This window comes from Poecilia mexicana, unplaced genomic scaffold (genome assembly GCF_051168715.1).
Source record: "Poecilia mexicana isolate PSO_F unplaced genomic scaffold, ASM5116871v1 scaffold_6, whole genome shotgun sequence".
NCBI lineage: Eukaryota > Metazoa > Chordata > Actinopteri > Cyprinodontiformes > Poeciliidae > Poecilia > Poecilia mexicana.
In genome coordinates, this window is record NW_028263375.1 from 14,800,301 (window position 1) to 14,820,403 (window position 20,103).

At 38.0% G+C, this 20,103-nt stretch overlaps 1 protein-coding gene across 1 annotated transcript in view; it reads left to right on the forward strand.

Annotated features, from left to right (window-relative positions):
• Positions 1 to 5,421: 5,421 nt before the first annotated feature.
• The window catches only part of sema3d (sema domain, immunoglobulin domain (Ig), short basic domain, secreted, (semaphorin) 3D), a 33,457-nt gene continuing 18,775 nt past the window's right edge, over positions 5,422 to 20,103 (forward strand). The window contains exons 1-3 of the mRNA XM_014994490.2: positions 5,422 to 5,691; positions 14,069 to 14,318; positions 18,428 to 18,588. Coding sequence (XP_014849976.2) covers positions 14,111 to 14,318; positions 18,428 to 18,588 — 369 coding nt within the window. The 5' untranslated portion in view covers positions 5,422 to 5,691; positions 14,069 to 14,110. The remainder of the gene's footprint in view (positions 5,692 to 14,068; positions 14,319 to 18,427; positions 18,589 to 20,103) is intronic.

The window sequence follows — 20,103 nt, forward strand, 5'->3', positions numbered from 1 at the left end:
TCTTCCACTTAGATGTAGAAAACTCATTGCGACTTATAGAAAACACGGTAGCTGTTCACTTTAGCTTTGGTTTTTAGCTTTGGTTTTTAGCTTTCGAGGACAGTTGCTTTCCAAGGTTGATTTGAAAACTGTGAATTAGCTTAAAGTTTATATGTGGAGATAAGAGAGGAAGTATCTGTTCAGCTGTGTGACAGAGTCAAATAATAAAGACTATGTGTTGGGTTTCTCAACAATTTTAACTACAACATAATTGACTTTCTCAAAGCAGTTACATTGACAAAATCAATGCAAATGTTACACTGACAAAACTCTGGCATCATAAATTGTCTGTCCATGCTGCCAGACAATTGTTATAAATCAGTTGTCTGGCAGCATGCAGAAGAATAAAACAGACACAGCGCGATAGACAAGATCGTGTCGCGTCTTGCAAGCTGTTGCTACAACAAAAACATTCATGAATTTTATATATTGGTCATGATACTAACTCTCATATCATCCCAGCTTTTCCGTCAGATCTTTTAATCCTTAACTACTGAGACTGTTTCTGTGCAACCTACAAACCTGTGCATGGATAAATAAATAATCCCATGCTCAGACACTTATTGCACACTAACAGATTCCAGAAAAAAAAAACTAAAAAACAAATAAATGTAGGTAGTGGAAAACAAACTCATTTATTTTCTCACCATACTCTCCTTCCCACTCTTCCCACTCTCTGAGTTTATGTTTTTGTTGCAGTTTCAGGATAATGGGGCAGTATGTTTTGTATTTACCTTTGGCAGTATGGCTTAGTGAATTCCAAATGTTTCTTTTGAAGTATGTGTGTGTGTTTGTGAGAATGCCTCTAATTGGACTCTGGGTTTACAGCTCGTACAAGACTGTGATGTTTGAGGCTTCAATTGTTTGCCTCCCAGTTAGAAAAATGCAGTAACCATTGTTTTCTTTCAGTCCGTTTATGTGCACCTGTTTATATTTCTCATTTTGTGAGTCCTCAGATCAGTTGACACATTCATATTTGGGTATCAGACTCCAAAATGCAAGATTTATGGCACATTTTAATCCACTCTTTGATCAAACAATGTTTTTTACTCTACAAACTAAATATATGATTTTGACCCTATAAAGATCAAGCAACCAACAAAGTGTCTTCTAATGACTGAATACATTACAGATGCCCTTACATTAATAATGCCCATTTCCAATACTCTTATACACCAATTGTTGACATTTATACCTTTGTACATTTGCTTCTCTTCTTGTACATTTCTGTTGTCTGGGAATGTTCAGGCCCCTTCATTCCTTGTGACACATCTACTTGATGGCTAATAAATGACTCTTATCCCTATTCATTGATAAGAGACAGTCATTGACAATTAGCTCTGCTCCATTTGCTTTAGAGTAGGACTAGTCTGTTGGCAGCTCCTGTTATTGAGATCAATCAGTTAAAGTGTAGCACTAAAGCTTGGAGGGCAGTATGCGTGTTTGTGTGTGGGTGTTAAACTCCCTGTGTGATCAAGCCTGGATGACTGCCCTCTTGAGATCTTGAGCGATTAGTGTGGAAATTACTCTCAGATTGCTGTGCATTGTGCCCCATAGACTGCATGTGTTCCTGTGCAAAAAGCCATCTCCCCTAGGAATACGCACAGGCATGTAAGAAAAGCTGTTTCCTTCTTTAAACACAGAAGTATTGCAAAGTCACTAATTAATGGCAAATAATATGTAAATTCCTGTACTCTTATTTCATTCCAGGGTGCCCTTTAGCTGAGTCAAGACTAAAGGTTAAACCTGAGTATTTTACCAGCTGACAAAAAGAGAAGATAAGCCTTTCACTATAACATGATATTTTTGCTCTTACTAATCCGGGAGCACATATTTCATACACAGTTGGGCTATTTACTCTTAAAAAAGTATAATTGCGGAGACGTCTGCACTCCCTGGATGTCTGTAATCTTCTGCTAAAAGTTGCTCCAACAGTTTGACAGAATGGAAATCACTTTCCAGACTTGTTAGTTGTTGGAAACTTCTGCAGCTTCCCACCTAATCCAGAGTTAACATTGGAAGCATGAACACAATTAGACATTGTGAAAATTACTGGGGGTCTTTTTATTTTTTTTTTAGCAAAATCATATATATGTGTGTGTGTGTGTATATATAGTATTTCTGTGCAAATCTCCACATGACAGGTTATGGTATGTGAATAGTTGCATTTTAAGTTACCGTAAACCATATATTTTACATAGTGCAAAAATAACAAAAAAAATTGCAAATAAAAATGAGACAAGTGATTTACACGCTGGAACCAAATAAATTATTTTTGTTATGTCTCTGTGAGGTTTTTCTCTTTCTGCCTGAACTGATTTCCAGAAAACCCCCCAAAAACAAACAGAAAAAAAACATGGGGTTTGTGGAACATTGTGGCTTCTGAGAAACTTCTACCACATCCAATACAGAAAAAAAAATCCACTTAATTTGTAAAGAGAAAATCAACAAAATACACAACTTAAAGTAAAAAAAAAAAAAAAAAAAAAATGACTGGTGTCAAAAGTGATGATAAAAGTTGCATTAATATGCTATCCCTAACCAGCTTCTGGTCTTCCTTTTAGATTAAATTGCCATGACATGTTACATCAAATCATTGTGGTTTTATCTGTCTGGCTTAATTCTAAATTAATACTTTTGCTGCTTTTTAAAGTATACAGCACCACAAAAATAGTATAATGGGGCTATTTGTGATTCTACAAACACATACAGGGGAAAATATTTGCTGCTTGAGATAGGGATCACATTGGCTTGAAAAAAACATTCATAAGATTTGAACAATTTCAAATTGTATTTTACTGACATTTTATGCAACAGACAAACACACATGACAGTGATTTGAAAGGACAGGAGTTTATGCTTTTCAGAGTTCCTTGTAAAGGAAAATCCATGCAATTCCATGCCTATGTGGACTAAGCTGAGTTACTTTGCAAAGGAAAAGGGAGGTGATCTCTAAATGTGGAAAAACAGGTAGGGTGATACTCTAAGCTGCAAATGTTAGTATTTGCATGTATTTATCGCCTTAAAAAAGGATAAATACACGTTCATACATGGTCCCCCAGCATTTAATGTAACTCCCGGCTGAGTGGGCCGGGATGAAATACACCTAAGCTCCTCTTTACAATTTATGTCATCATTGCTGCTCATCACTAATAGTTTTGCTATTGTGCGTGTGTTATCCTGAGGAAGTGGACACCCTGACATTGAAAACGGTATCCTCCCAATCGAGTGGGAGGATAGTGTTTTAATAATCTATAACCTATAATCCTCTCGAGTAGCTTGGACGCAGTCACATCTGCCAAAGAACACACCCAAAGACTGGAGCAGCAGTGGGTCATAAAGGTAGGAGAGGGTTATATCTGACTTAACGTGAGTTGGAAACATTCTAACTCTCTTTTCTTGGTTCACAGATCAAAGCTTTGATCTCATGTGGAAGGATTTCTCTGTATTCTTGGCACTGACCATTCCACAGCTTGCGGTCATAAAAGAATGGACTCACTCCCGCCTGTATGTGGAGACATATAAAACAGCCAAGTTCACATAGGAATCACCTCCTCTATCAACTCCACACTTCGGTCTGTAAGTTTTCTGGTCAGCAAAGGTATTCCACTCTGCAGTAAGTTGCTGCCTGAGCTGAATATTAAGTAAAGCTTCAAGTTTACATGGTCATGGTCTTTGATTTGATATACATTAGTACATGGTTATACATACATTAAAACTTTTGAAGCATTCAAAGACTTATCTCCAGGATTGTCATGTATTTTAAAGAAATCTAATTCTATTAGGGTAAAATGTCTCCAAAGGCAAAATATCATGTCCTGGTTTAAAGAAATTCAAGAACATTTAAGAAATAGTTTATCACTCCAGTTAAGGTTACAAAGCTTGGTAACACTTTATTTGAAGGGGGGTAAATAAGACTGACATGACACTGTCATAAAAACCTGTCGTGAATAAGCCTTCATGAATATTTATGACTGTTGTCATAAAGCGTCTTTCGGTAAATTATGACACTTTTAATACAAAGTTGACATTATTCAAAATGTCTTTGTTACGACAACTTGACATTAACCAATAAGTCATTACTGATATAAATTTGTTATAAAAGTATTACTGATTGCACTTTAAAAATTAGGTAACTTTATGTTATTAAAGGTAAAGTTTAAACAGTAATGATTTCTTGGTTAATGTCAAGTTGTCATAACGAAGACATTTTGAATAATGTCAACTTTGTATTAAAAGTGTCATAATTTACCGAATGACGCTTTATGACAACAGTCATAACTATTCATGAAGGCTCATTCATGTTCATGACAGGTGTTATGTCATGTTTATGAAAGTGCCATGTCAGTCTTATTCACCCCCCTTCAAATAAAGTGTTACCCAAAGCTTTGACGATTGGTTCTGGATACCAGCAAAGCCACAGTGAGAACCTTTATCCATAAGCTGAGAAAATGTGAATCAGCGGTGGAGTTTCTCAGAGATGAGCTAAAATTACTTCAAGAGTTCATCCATGACTCATCTAGGAGGCCACAAAAGAACATCTACAATGCCTCAGTACAGTGATGTCTGACTGATTCAAACAAACAAACAAAAAAACTTACAAAATGAAGGTATTGTTATAACCTAGACAAAGTGTGGACATAATGGGTTAAGAGGCTTTGGTGTGACATGTTTAAAAATGATTGAATATGCTTGGAGTAAAAATAAATCTGCAAAGAAAGGGTTTTAGAATGGAAAAATCTGATTGCCAGCTAATTTAGTGGCAGCTGTTGTACTGGTAGGGATATGTTACTTTGCTTGTACTTCTGACTGGACCTTTGTTTCTATTCACTAAAACTGAAGGTGCAAGGGTCTGTCCAGAAATAATAACCACTGCTGTTTTCTAGTTATTCATTTCATGACTCTCACTGTCCCTCCATTCGTATTCCTCTGCTTTTTCTTATGTTTTATCATGCTGTTTTATCACATGCAAAACACACAGCAATAAAAACGTGATTTGAAAGTTTGTTGGCATTTAATCAACTCAATATTAACAAACTATTCAATGTTTATTATTGTAAAACAGCTCTGTGAAATTCTCCTTGTATGACTTTGGCTTTATTGTAAAGTTAAACAAATTTCAAAGGTTTGTCCAGGTCAAGAAAGCAAACCTTTAATAAAGTTTCCAGACTCATTAAAATGCAAGCTGATTACGTGGGAGTTATTTATAATAGCCTATTATTTTCTAAAACGAAAAGAACTATTTTGTTCCCATGTGTTTTTCCTCATATTTAGTTAAGTAAAAATATCAGCAAATACCTGGCTGGCAGCGGTACAGATGCCGAGGGGCCCCTCCCCTTCAGCGGTAACATAACTGGGAGGCTGCAGTCAGTCTTTCCCGGGGCGAGCCGCCGCACAACCTAATAATCCATCCATCTAAAACACACACCAAGCCTCACAGAGGACCGGGAGTTCAAGAGCGCTTGAACAAACACTGAGGGGAGTGGAAATATCTTGGGGACGTGCTCGGTGCACTCTTCTTTCACATGCGAACTTGTGCAAGTGCAACATCCATACTGGTGCTTTATTTTCTTGTGCGTCGGCCAACTTAAAAAGGAAGAGAAGCGGTTCTGCGGGCTTTTGTTGCGCACGGGAAGTTGAACGCGCTTTCAGGTGAGATGAAAACCGCATCAGCATGCGATATTACATACCGACCGATATCTTAAACTGCGTTGTGCCGTTTTGAAAATATTCTTTTCCTAAAGATATGCCTATGCATTTGTTAAGCAAACGTTGCTTATCTGTGGCAGAGTTTAATGAGCCGCTGTATGCACGTATTATGTGGCCGTTTTGTTGGTGTTTAACATTTTTTTAAATTGATTAGCTAACTTAGATCATTTATTTTAAACGTCGTTTTAGACTATAGGGAAATGTCTAGTAATCAGTTGCCAACACTATATCATGTTGTTATCCACTAGATGCAGCTGTCTACTAAAGGTTTTTAGAAACAAAACTTTTAAACCTTTAAAGAATAATAATAATAATAATAATAATAATAATAATAATAAACCTTTTGATTAAAATATATATATATATATATAGATCTGAAATGCAAATCATTTTTTTCAGATTTGTTTTCCTCCAAAACTGGAAAAAAAATGACCTATGTCAATCGTGGCTCATCACCCAGGGTGGGATGACCTGAGGGCGTGCCATAAGTTGTGTTGCAAACAAGTGCCTGATTCTTATTTTGAGGTTCAGTAGGGGTTGTAAGAGAGTATTAATTTACACCTCTGGTTGTTGTGGAGATGCGGATTAATAACACTATGTTAAAGGGCTGCCTCTCTTTTTTGAGAAATCTGGATTGAATTTGATAATTTGTTGTTCATTACCTAAGTCCTTAGAATGGTCAAACCTCAGAATAATGAGGTAAAAAACCTCAGAAATTCTTTATATCTATCTGTCCATCCCAGGCAGCTAGCTATAATTCCTCTTATAAAGCATAAGCTCTCAAACAATTTCATATATGGTTTTTTTTATTCCTTAATAGCTTTTATTTGAAATTTCAGTGGTGTGCCAGTATTACTGCAAGTTGAATTGCTTAAGATCACATGTCACCTGCATATCCATTCTAAATTTTAATTTAAGCTGTCTTTAAATCCTCAAATTATTCAGTGACTATTGTGTTATATAGAGGTATACGTACTGGCACACTGAACTAACACCACCCACCTTTAGTTGAGTACATTAACATATAACAACAAACATGGGCTACTCACCAAATAGAGATGTCTATATTTTATGGGTTCAGTGAGTCACTCCACTCACTGTCCATCTGATTTTGATCCAATTCCTTAGAAGGAGCTTTTTATTGAAGGGAGTGTTTTGAGTACAGTGATAAAAAGCTGATGAAGGAAGGCAGCAAAAGTAAGAACTTACCGTTGTGTGAGTGCTGATTTTGCTGGCTGTGTTTCAGAGTTTTTGGTCAGCGTGACAGAGATTGAGAAGAATTTCTACTTCAGGCCAAACGAATAGAACTGCTACTTTTACAGCGCTCCTTTGTATCCTACACTCTATTTACATATTGAGATGTTGCCAGTTGCAAGCTACTGTTACCGTCAGAAGCGAGTCCGATTTAAGATGATCGCAGAGATTTTAACATGTCTGAAGTTACTGCAGTATAAATTAAGGGAAATGTGTGTAAGGAAAAAGCAACCCACAGTTTTCCTTTGGTTTTTATGACATGTCTGGACTGATCCAAAATCTCTATTCAGATGTGATTTTAATGTTAATGTGCTGTTTCTGTTACGCTGAGGCCTTTGTTTGGACAGCGATGAAAACAGCTGAAATACAATGGTTTTCTCAAGCCAACAGGTTTTTTAATGTGTTATTCAAACATGTTATTGTCACAGTGGGAGCCTGCCTGGCTTTATATGATTATGGATTCCAGAAATCCTCAGTACCAATAAACAAAGCAACTAAAGGTACCTAATGTTAGTATGAGTCTACAGTAACGGTTAGGTGCCAATGACTTGCAGGCAGACAACTTGGCTGAGTTTGGCCTCTTCGAAACTCTTTGGTGTCTCTGCATTCTCCATATGTAAATTCATTTTCTAAAGGTTTGTGTGAACATCATCCGTGCTGCTTCGCTTGAGAAATACAGACAACAGTGGTACTCTTGAGAGGAGACGGTGCATTGCATGCATGGGTGTTTCCCTGTACCTCTAGGCAATCAGGGGACAAGTGAAGGCACTCCTATATGTCAGTCAACTGTTGTGTCCAAATGCTCCCATCAGCCTGCCTTTAGGATGGTATTAACTAATGCTCACAAAAGTGTCAAAACACACAGACACCTCTGCACATTTAGACTTGATCCCTCAGGTCATAGCCTATTCAGGATGTGGAGAATTACTTGATTTGTTGTCAACCTCCAACAAGCCTATCATCATGTTTATCTGTTTTGTCAGCTTAGTTACATTGTTCCATCTCTGTTTTTATTAACTCTTGACTTTTTTCCAGTCAGGAGGGTTTTTCTTTTCCCCACTGAAGAGTTGACTCACAGATCAAGTATCACTTCGAATCCCACCCCCCACTAATCTCCCTCCTCCAAATAAAAAAACATGAACCCGTTTTTGAATCAGTAGACATGCGCTGGTTCTGCCCAGTTACAATTTATGTTGTCTGGAGAACTAATTCACAACATTAAGCATAAAGGGAGTCTCTAATAAAAGGGACACATACATCACTGTCGATTTGGGGTGTTTGGTTACCATAGTATGCAGTTTCCTGTGGCATTATATGACAGCTGTTTTGAGATAGCACATTTAGAGATGGACAAAACATGGACAGACAGAGCCTAAGGGCTAGAATTTGATCCATATCGATTCCCTTCAGTAAAGAGTTCTTGTGGCATTGGATTAGTATTCACAAAATTTCAAGAATAATTATATAATTATCATGTGTGGTTAATTATTCTATGTAATTTAATAAATGTGTTTGTATGCCACTAATCTCGGATTACTATTCAAAATACACTCATATACTTATTTGTTGTGGAGAAAGTGCTGTCCTGAGTCAACAATGCATAGACTTCTATAAGAGAGGCAATCATGTGTAAATTAACCCAACAAAAAAATGGGAAGACAAACTTCTGTAGGAGACGCTGCCTTTTCTTAAAATAAATTAAATAATTCCTTTAGTCATCCTGGGAGAAATTTCAGATTTCCTTACCTCAAATGTTTTGCTCATACATTTGCAGACTACGTAAGTTTAATCTAACTGTGTTTTCAGCTCCAAAGCCTGACTTTGTCATCATCTGGATGATTTAGGAGTTTAATCTTTATATGCAAGTGGATATTGTGGCAATATTCGGTATTGAATCATTGGGTCCAAACATAATTTCCCAAGAGAAACGCATGCTCAGCAAGGCGATACTTTGTTGTAGTTAAAACATCAAAAAAAGTTTGAGTAGACTAGACAGCGTAGAAAGTACCAGAGGTGGGACCAGGTCATTATTTTGAACATCTCAAGCAAAGATAGTCAAGGCAGAGTCAAGTCCCAAGTTTGAAACTTGGAATTTCTTTCAAGTCTTTTTTTAAAACAATCTTGTAACTATGATGGAAGTTCAGGAACAGAAAGAATCAAAGTAACACTCCAGGTAATGGTTTTGATGAAGGGATAACATTATAACATAAGGCTCCAAAAAGTCAATTTTACACAATAACGCCCTTTTAAACTATAAATTTTCTGAATAAACCCTCAGTAAAAATGCAAGAACAGATCTCCATGTTCAGACTGAGTACACTGGCTGCAGTAAACAGTATATTTATTCTCCATATGATTTGCCAACACAGATCTCATCAAATATAATATCCATCCACTGACATAACTAGATATGTATTAATGTTATGATTGAGGTTCGGGGCGAGAAACTCTCTTCCTTGAGTTGAGGTGAAGAAACATCTTTCTGAAACATCCGCTTGCAATCTTAAGCAAACAAGCTGCATGTTATTCTTGGATGCACTTGTAGGACTTGGGTTTAAAATAGTGTGACAAAAATAGCACACACGTTAATACCAAACAGTACCATTAAATATAGCCTGGAGAATACTTACTAATCACACAAAATTAGCTAAAGTCAGCTAGCTCATCATAGCAAAAGAAAAGTAATGCCTCCCAAATTCACTTAGTCGTTAGTGTAACAATCCAAGTCAAGTCACCAGTCTGAACATTTTTTCAAGTCAAGTCCAATATTAATGACTCAGGTCTGACTCGACTCCAGGTCATGTGACTCGAGTCCACACTTCTGGAAAGTACTAGCAAGTTGTGATACAAAAGTTGCCAAGAACATGTTATTGTAATATAAGTCAATGTGAGCTTTTCTGTTGAGAATCATACTTTTAAGTACTGAGCACATTTTTAATATTTACTTCTTCTCTGCAGATAGTTAATTCTCAGACTACACTTTAACGTGACAATTTTCACACAGATTATGTGTGTTGTTAACACTTATTTGACAGAGCTGATGTAAGCTCTGTACCCTCAGGATAAATGTTATGAACAAGTTATGGAAACAAACCCCAGAGTGCTATTTTCAGTCATTTCTAGTCCTTCAGTTTGTTATTGGAAGTTAAATTAATGACTACATCTCTGATATAAACTGTTTATTTAAAGCATGATGAAATAAGGAGTAAGAGCTTATCTGAATGAATTATGGCTTTTACAGCAATCTGTAATTAGAGTGATAGTCCAGAGATCAATTTTTGGAGCACTGCATGTTACCGTCGAATAGTTTCTGGAACTTGCAGGTTACTTTTACAGAATTTAAAAGTTACTTTCCAGAAATTAGCAGGTGATTTCCTAGAACTTGCTCTAGGTGAAAAAAAAAAAAAAAAAAAGCTAAATTTATAAACAAACTCCATTTGATTTTGTAAATTAATATATTTTTTTCTTTCCTCTTTCATCTGGGTAGTGGCATCTGGTCTGACAATTCCAGTCACCTTGTAAAACCACAAAACAATAGAAATGAAAATAATGGAAGGAGGAGAGAGATGCACCTTTTCAAGCTGAAAATACAAACTGTTTTGAGTTGGAGTAGGGTTACACTGTACACTGTGTGCTGGCGACAAAGTGCTGTTGTTATGCCCTTGAAAATAGGGGAGACAAAATAACATGCAGCAGTATAATGCAAAGATGAGAGAGTGTGAAAGCCCCCTTGTGGAGGATGAAGTCATTACAAATCGATCCCAAAATAGGCTTATTAACTGACTGCAGTTTCCATGGAAAATTACAAACATTACTACAGCAAGAAAAATGACACCTTTCAAAAATGTTTGTACTGTATTTACATTATTAGTTTCCCGTTAAGTAATATGAATTAACATTTACTGTAGACATTTTTACTGCCAATTGTAAAGCTGAAGAGCTTGGCTGGACACTAAAGAGGACATTCTTCCCTCAGACATGTTTGACTCTCCCTGGGTGTCATTTTTATGTTGAGGCTATAGAGGTTGTCATAGGCAGCTGCTGAATGTAACTAATAAAGTAACTTGTGAACTAACTAAGTTACTTTTAAATAGTCAGTAAAGTTATTAAGTTACTTTTTCAAGGAGAAATTGGTAAGTAAGTAAAAGTAACTATGGCATCACTGTTGGTAAATTACAAAAAAGTAACCAGTGTACTGGATAAAAGTTCCAGGAAAGTAGTGTGTACTTTCCAGAAAGTCTAACATCCAGAAAGTAACCTCCTGTAACGTATGGATACGTATTATGCAATGTTATCTAGTTTTTATACTTAATTCCTTTTGTACATATCCGGAAAGCCTGTTGTTTTAAGGTATCTTTAATGTACCCAGGGGGTAACTGGTATTATAGCCAGCAGAAAAAGCATTCAACAACAATAAATACAGTACATACACTAAAGAAAAGCATCACAGTATAGACATTGAAACATAACTGCTGACAGACACACACAGATATGGTGTGTGTAGCATGGTGGTATAGTACATTTTCCCACTGAGACATGAACTCACACACACTCACAGGGGAGTTACATGCTTGCTTAAATGCGGGGGTTAAAAAAGATGACTGACTATTGCCAAAAAAAATAATTTATGTCTTGAGAGTTAGAAACAATTACCTATGTTGTTCTGCCAGGTCACTGCCTGTGGTCAGAGAATGAAGACAAATAGCCCTGCTAATGCACTCTGTCCTGTGGAGATGGAGGGCCTTGATAATAGCGTATTAAACAGGGCACCTGGGTGTTGCTAAATGCCTCATTAGGGTGAGGGATTGGGGGGTGTCTTTGTGTGAAAATGCCTGTGGCCAAACCATCTGCTGCTTTCTTGTGTGGCAATTTCTGCCACGGATATTATGTCTTTGACTAAGCTAATTTTAGATGTCAAAGTTTCCTAATTTTCTTCATAAAGCGTCTGATTTATTAGATTCTGCCTGTGTTAAATAATCGAAGCTGTGCAAGTTGCGCTTTATGGTCCGCGCCTTGTTTGATGTGAACTCAACTAAAAAACATTTATATTTCATGTAGTATCTCTAAAAGAGACAAACGTCTTGTGTAAGATCAGAAGCCAGCAGTGCTTGGCTGGCAGGATCAAATCTGTCACCATCTCTATCAAGATTGTTTCCCATCACCCCCTGCACAGACTGCCAGCCAAGCCGCCAAAGACAACAGGGACTGAAGTAGTCAGGAAACAGCAGTGTTAGCGTAACCTGCATGGTACAAGCCATCTGGTTTTTTGTTCTATTTCTCATGTCTCCCTTACTGTTCTCATACTTCTTCATCTTTGTTACTAGATTTTTGTTTGCTTTTGGTGTTCTGTGTTCTTTCATGATTCTTTTCGCAAAAGATGAACTGTTTTTAACAGATCCCGACGTCACGATTTGTTCTGTTAGGGAATTCTTGCAGAAGTTGGCTGCACACGTCTGTACTCAAGCTCTCAAAACAGATCCATTACTCAAATGCTTCTCACTTGGATAAAATCATGTCACTGTCATCCTGGAAATACGTTAGAGGGGATAAGCATTACCATCCGCACCATCACCATTGTTCACAAAGTGCAAATGCCGCATGGATTGAACCCTTCTCCATCTTTCTCCCTCTCTTTGCTCATCCATCACAGGGAGCTCTGTATCTGTATTTCTAACCCCAGAGGTGTGAAGTTGTCTCAATTTGTCATCTTAAGTAAACTGCAGTGTGTTTATCAGGGCCTAATAGTCTTGGTTTTAAAGCAAAGGGAAAGTTGGATCAATGCCACTTTGCCCTTGTGAGCTTAGAGTACATTAAACAGTAAAAAAGCACAGAAAAAAAAATCCACTCTACGATTAAACTTTAAAGACCAGATGACAAAACAGAAGGGCGAAAGTAAAAGAACCCAAAATAAGATCTAGTTTCCCAGCTTAAGTTTTCTTCCTCTTGATCATGGACTGAATATATGTGTTTTCATTATATAGCTCATCATAAATTATTCAAAAGGTGCTGCATACATAAAAAAAAAAAACGACAACATTGTCCTTGAAAGCAACTTTTATTGTCTTTTATTGGTTCCCTGTGCAGTCCGTCCATCTGGAAGAAGCATGTTGCCTTTCAGATGTGTAGGTTACATTTGCATCCAATCTATTAATTTAGCTTGACATTGTTTACAGCCTTGTTTGACAGGTTGATGTGTGCAATCTGCGGTGGGTGTGGACGGAAAGTAATGAGGGGTGCTGAAAGGTCAAAGGAGGATTTCTTGTGATCTACTGATTAATTTCTTCATCAGTTGTCTGCTTAATTGGAAGCCGTATGGCTGTAGGGGGTGAGTTCTAGTAAAACTTGTGATACTGAGATGGGACTCTTATGATGGGGTGAAGGTTTATCATGGCTCTGATATATCTAACAGTCAAAAAAATTAGATTAGGTGATTAGGTCGTTTTATAGTTCTACACTGAAGTCCAGGCAGTGTTAAAATACTTATTTTTAGTCTTTTTTCTAACCCACCAAATTGGTTCATAACTTGTTACCTGAAGTTTGATTCTAGTTTTCAGCCAAAAAAAAAGTCAGTGTCCCTTGAATTTCTTACTACTGGTTTCTCAGAGTGTAAAGTGATGTATGTATGTTTCTCCCTCAAGTCTCTTTAATTGGCTACAAAGTCCTCAACAAGTCTTTTGCTTGGTGTAAATGAAATTGCTACTGGGTCGTCAGGCAGTAATGAATCTGTATGCCATGGACAGAACAAGTAAAGAAATGAATAAGATATCTGTGTGAACAGGAAATGGAGAGAGAAGCTGAAACAGGAATGGTCTGTGGCGAGATAGCAGGGTGTTGCTGTTTGGTTGGTGTGACCTTTGTTTTGAGCAAACGCAGTAAAAGAACACAAAAGGAAAGCTATTGACATACAACAGCTGATGTAGGATGAGCAAAGGAAGGGGAGATGCTTGATGGGCTCCATGGTGAAACAGCTGAATGGTGACAACACAGATACACATCTTTTGTGAAGTTAGATGACACTGCACGTTGCTCCACCCTGTTGACTCTTTCCACTGGTCTCTCCCTTCAGATCTGAGAAGAGTGAAAACAGAACAAGGCTGCTGCACGCATCATGGCAACAGAAGACTCTTTAAGTAAGAGGAAGAATAAAGCTTGGACTCTGTTTTGCTTGCCTGTCTGTAATTGTGGCAGGGAAGGACGAAGGACTTTTGTTTCGTTCCACCCACTGGTTCTGTTTGTGGGGCTTATTTTGTTGGCCAGCCTTCCTTTTGGAGCGAGCATCAAACAGAGTGTCCCCAGAGTCAAACTCAGCAACAGAGGTAGGACGTTAAATATTGTTCATGTGTCTGTTGATTTTACTGTCATTGCATATTTTTTAATCTCTTACCTAAACATGTGTTTCATCCAGGTAAAAACAATGTAAAATTAAACTAAGTTAATCATCTCTGAATTGGCTTTTCATAAACGTTTTTTTTTTAACTCTATGAACAATGGTAAAAAAAAAAAAGAAAAAAAAAAGAACCATATAGAGAGCATTGTTGCAAAGCATCACATTTAAGACTGACAACCTGTCATGAATCCACTTTTGCCTCTTAAATGTGTGCTCACTTTTGTTGTAAATAATTTGGGGCTCAAGGTGTTACAGTTTAGATTTGTGTTGTGTTGTAGTTCAACCAGTTCTTTACTAATAAGTTATCACTTTTATAAATATTGGGTTATGTTTGCGACACGTTCATGTAGCTATAAAAAGGACTTAAAGGGCTAGAAGGAAGACAGTCTCACATTCTGAAAACTGACATTTGAAATCTTCCCGTGAAAGCCTAGTAATGGTCGATTTGTGGTGAAAAGGCATAGCAAATGTCTATCCCTGCTTGAGTTATTGTGAAGATGCTCATGACGAATGGATTGAGGTAATTGAGAAGGGGCGCTCTCACATCTGAGGATGTTAAAATATACATATTCTTGGAAAAAATTCTACTTATATTTCGCCTGGAGCCTCAGTCATGGGGACACACTTCCAAGCACTCCAGAGTTCAAGATGTTAAACCTGAATGGCCTCATCCAGTGAAACATGTAACAGTTGATTATAGTTACAATGCCAAAAAAAAAATGTTTCATTTTGAAACAAAATACTATTGCTACAGTTTTTCAATCTATATTTTAGTTATCTGCTACAGTTTATGTCAATATTTCTGTTGATTAAGAAACAGCCATTCAATCTGCTCTCTAATATAATCTCTCTCACATTATCTGTCAACTCTGTTCATGCATTTAACCTTAAATTAGGTCAGTTTACTTTATGCCACTCAGGAAAAGCAAAAAAGGGATTGCACTCTTAAAACCCACTCTAAACTCCAGTGCGATCTTTACTTCAAAGTCCTCATCTGTCATTCAATGTGCGAGCTACAAAAAAAAACCTACACAAATGAACTTCAGTCTTGCTCCATAAAACTGAATCCCCACTGTGACCTAAAAGTAAACTCACCCTGACTTCAACCTCTGAAGGCCCTCTTTAAGTTAAGGCTTCCAAGCCCCCAATGTGGCTGGGAAGAGACATACACGTGTGTTTTTTAGGAGTCCAACATAAATACATTCAAGTAGCTGCAGGAATAATGACTGCAATGGACAGTGTTTATTTAGTAATAGGGGCAAGCATTTAAATCTGCTCTTTGTCTTATTTTATGTTTCTTTTAGAGGTAGTTAATAAATTATTACATTTTAATTGAGATACTTTTATATTTTATCTTTTCTTTTTCTCCTTAGCTTTGTGAATATGACTGACTTCAGAGTTTATTCATGCGTCTGACTATTAAGAGGCTTCTTGTAGCATGAGGAAAATTTGCAGTGAAATGCCCATGTTTGGCTTTCTTGGCCAGCCTAACCGAGGCTTTAATAAATCCATCAATAGCAAATCCTTGCCTCAGCACTCATAGCATGCGCACGCCGTCATCATCTCATCAGTTCGTTCTGGTAAAATGCAACACCGACCAGCAGTGATCACTCATTGTACATCACGTCACATCATCCCCCACCCGCCCTGTGAAAACACAGCCTCAATGAGTGAAGGGTGAAACGATCAAAGTGAAATCATCCCTGTTTGAGTGAGCATCTTCAAAACAAGAACCTTCAACTGTTTGAACTCTACCCGGAAAGTCCCACACTGATAGACAGGTTTCAGCCAGCGTCATAGTTAAGCTGCCCTGGCTCTCTGCTAATGCAGAGGGAAATCATCTAAACACAATGTCAGTGGCTCTAACTGTTTTATCTGCTGCATTGTTAAAATGGGATTTCCCCAAACTTTTAACTACCAACCCCCCACCCCCCAAAAAAACAAACTAATATCTAATTTTTATCATAAATATTTGTTTTTATTGGCATAATAAAATGGCCTTTGTAAGTCAGGTTTTGTCATCCACTGGGGTGGACAAGGTTTCCATCTCTGTATTGACAATCCATAAAATAGTGAATGCAAGAGATGCCACAAATTAGCTCATGAACCAGTTCTTATCAGTCTGCTGGAAGACGAAGGCCTGAGCCATGAGCCATTTGTAGCAGAATGTTGGATGGCGTTCGCTGCTTTGTTCAACTTAATGAGCAGAACATAGCTTTTATTTCTAGCTTAACTATAATCAGATGTTAATGATCTGATTATTGCCAAAAGCGAGCCAAACATATGCCGGCATCTTCATTGCAATCATTGTTGTCATTGTGGCTGCAGAGGAAGGGTTGTGTTAATTACTGTTAGATATGAGTTTAAAAGAATCAGTTGAAATAAATGGAAAAATCACAGTAATAGTAACCTGCATAATTCTCCATATCAGTCTTTGACCTTTGGTCATTCAACTTATTAAGCATATCTATATCACAGCTTCACTAAATGCCAGGTGGGGAGCCCAACAAAAGTTTGTCAGGTTGCTGAAGACTAGGTGTGGAGTACAACACTGATGAGCAACTGCCACACACACTGTTTCAATACACTTGGTGTGTGTTTACAGAACAGATTACTGCTAACCAGAGGCTAGAGGGTCTAATCTCTCTTTGAGGTTTAGACTACATGGGGCATGAGGTGTGTAGGAGAGAGAGATATGACTATGTGGGGGGTTTTGTCCCGGTGAGGCCTGTGTATATGAGGAAGGCATAAGGCAGCTTGGTGTGGAGGGTTCCCAGAAGTTCAAATATTGAAGGTTGCTAACCTCTCCAATCCTTCACACCAAGAGTGTAATCACAATGTCAATCTTTTCAGAGTGACTCCCACAGGACGCCCCTGCTCTGAAGTGTTTACTCAAGGCATGTTGCTATACTGGCGCACTGAAAAGAGCTTGGTGATGGAAAAGATTTCCTCAGATCAGGAAGATCAAAGACTCAGTGCCGAGACCAACATGGAGCTGTGCTCACCTCCCAGAGATCCCTCTATAAAATGAGCTACAGACAATGGGAAACCAAGACGAACTGTGAAAGCAAACTGCAGTTGAAGCGAGATAGTTAAATAAATAGTCACTGTTGAACACTAAACCATGCTAAATATTTGCTGTTTTAAGTTTGTTAGTATTTCCAAAATTATTTCTATTTTCTGAATCCCAGAATATTAAGGTTCATGTGTAGATGCATGTTAATAAATATCTGTTTTAGAGATCTTGTATTACTTTCCATGTAATAAGACTATTAGGTCTTCAAAACAAACTGACAAGCCAGGATGATGGCTCTGACAACTTTTGAAAGGTTAATTCATAACATTTAGTTTAAACTTGGGTGAAAAATGTGGAAAAGATACCAACCTCAGAAGGAAATGCGAAGGACCGTTTGATGATGCTGGCGAAAGCATTATCCACCGTAAAACAAGTTATTTATTGAAGTATTTTGAGAAGAGAGCACTTTCCAACATAGATGGCATCATGAAGACATAATATCATGTGTTAATATGAATGAAGCCTTGCATGATGTAATGTCTGAGCAACATATGTTCGCCGTTCCCTTATCAACTCTGCAGCCACAGCTCACGTTTATGATGCCCAGTCATCTGAAAATCTGAAAATGACGCTTTCTGGACAATTAAAGCAAAGTTCAGTAAAACACACAATCGCCTGAAATATTTGCTTTTAAAAACTCAGAATTGAACTGTTAGGTGCTTTGTCCTGAAAGGCAGTGGTAGAGACATGTGCACTTATCACCAGTGTCAATATGTCAGCTCTTCATCACCGAGTGTAGCTGGAGTGTTGAGCCAAGGTGGATTAAGTAAATCCAAGATGAATTCAACACACTGTGTTTTTCTCCTAATCAGGCAACCTTGTACTGGTCTGCAAACAATAATGTTCCTCCACTGAAATGTGCACTGTAATTTTATCCAAGATGGTGCATTTTTTTACTTGTAAGCTACATGTTTGCAAATAATTTTAATCTCCTTGTTCGTCTCTTTCTTGTCTCGGATCAGAATTGCTTCAGGCTGGAAGTATCTATCTGTTTGCGGGCCCTGCCGATGGCCTGCACTCCCACTCTCTGCTGCTGGATGAGGAGAGAGGCAGTCTTTTGCTCGGAGCTAGGGATCACATCTACCTACTTGACCCGGACAATTTGGGCAAAACCCCAAGGAAGGTAACAGCTATACGGAGGAGAAATATACAATGCGTAGAAGGCAACAGAATGACTGAAATCTGAACTACAAACAGTTGCTCATTTCCTGCATCCAAGACATTGCTTAGGAAGACCTCAAACTATTTACAGGCTCTTCAAACACTCTTTGATGGAGCAGTAATTGTAGAAAATAAATTAAAGCATGATTCCTCCATGCGTATTATCTGAACTATTCAGTTTAGATCTATGCTTGTAGACACTTAAAACTCCCTGACCTCAGGTATTTGCTGTGAGTAGGAAAATGGAACATTCAGTCATTTAGTTTCATCCCATGACACTTGAACCTCTCCTACCATTAAGTGGGCTGACGTAAGGCACTTTTTTTTTTCCATTCTAATTTGGCTGAAAGGCACTCAGGCATGTTTTGTTTTAGAGAAGCGCTCACCTTTCAGTCAGCAGCAGTCTGCATCTGTCTGTCTGCTGAGGTCAGGGTCGCCATGTTCGAGGGCACATGCGTGCACGCTCTCCGACAAATGCGCACATAAACATACGCACACTCGCCATTTTGCGTCTACACAAACACATGCGTTCAGATGGGTGCCATATGTTAGAGATTGTGGATGTGAGCGTGTGTTTATGCAGCTGAGGTTGATCCATCAGTGAACGGACTGTTTATTTGATCTTTATCAAGTTGTTCTAACTGATAGTCATGCTTTCAAAGTGTTGCCTTTCTGGTCGCCTCTTGGGCCATCGAAGGTGATACCGACAAAGATATGAACCAAAAGTTTTAATCTTTGAGACTTGTGCGATCGGCCCAGACTGTGAATGTGATTCCTACCTGCACACGTAGTGTCTCCGAGAGGAGATGCAGCTGATATAGGATGAACAGAAAAAGAGCATAAATATTCCAGGCGTTCCTGCCTTATTGTTGATCTTTGGTGTGCTGGAAAAGTTTTACTATATATTTTTTATGCTTGTGTAGAAGCAGTGACAAAACCAGGTGCGAAAATACTCTGTATATGCTTTAACCCCTCAGTTAAGCCTTCACACATCCACCGATTGTATTGTAACACTGTAGTTTCTGTATGAATTCCTTTTCTATGAGCAGTACTGACGATAGCTCTCCTTGACAGGGCTACAGGAGGTATCAAACTAAGCAGATAAGCCAGTTATAACACATGTATGAACAAGGTGGGGGACATTGAAAGGGTATTGGAGAAGGGCTCTCTGTCCTTCCAGAGCTTAAAACGTTGATATAGGTCAGACGTTTTTTAGTTTGAATTTTGAAGCACTGGGAGTACGAATAGTGAAAGACTTAGCAAGAACACAACTTTTTAAAAGTAATTCAGAAAATGGTGAAATCTTTGAGCAGATTCTGCCTTTGACCTTTGCTTGTTCTCTCTACTGTCTTTCATGTTGGCTTTAGGTCTGTAAGCAAAAAAAGAAACATATGTCTGGCTTTAACCTGTCTGGTCTCAGAGTTCAGTCTGCTCTTGTTTTAAGCTTTAAAAAGCCTCTAAAAGGGCTTCAAAAGGC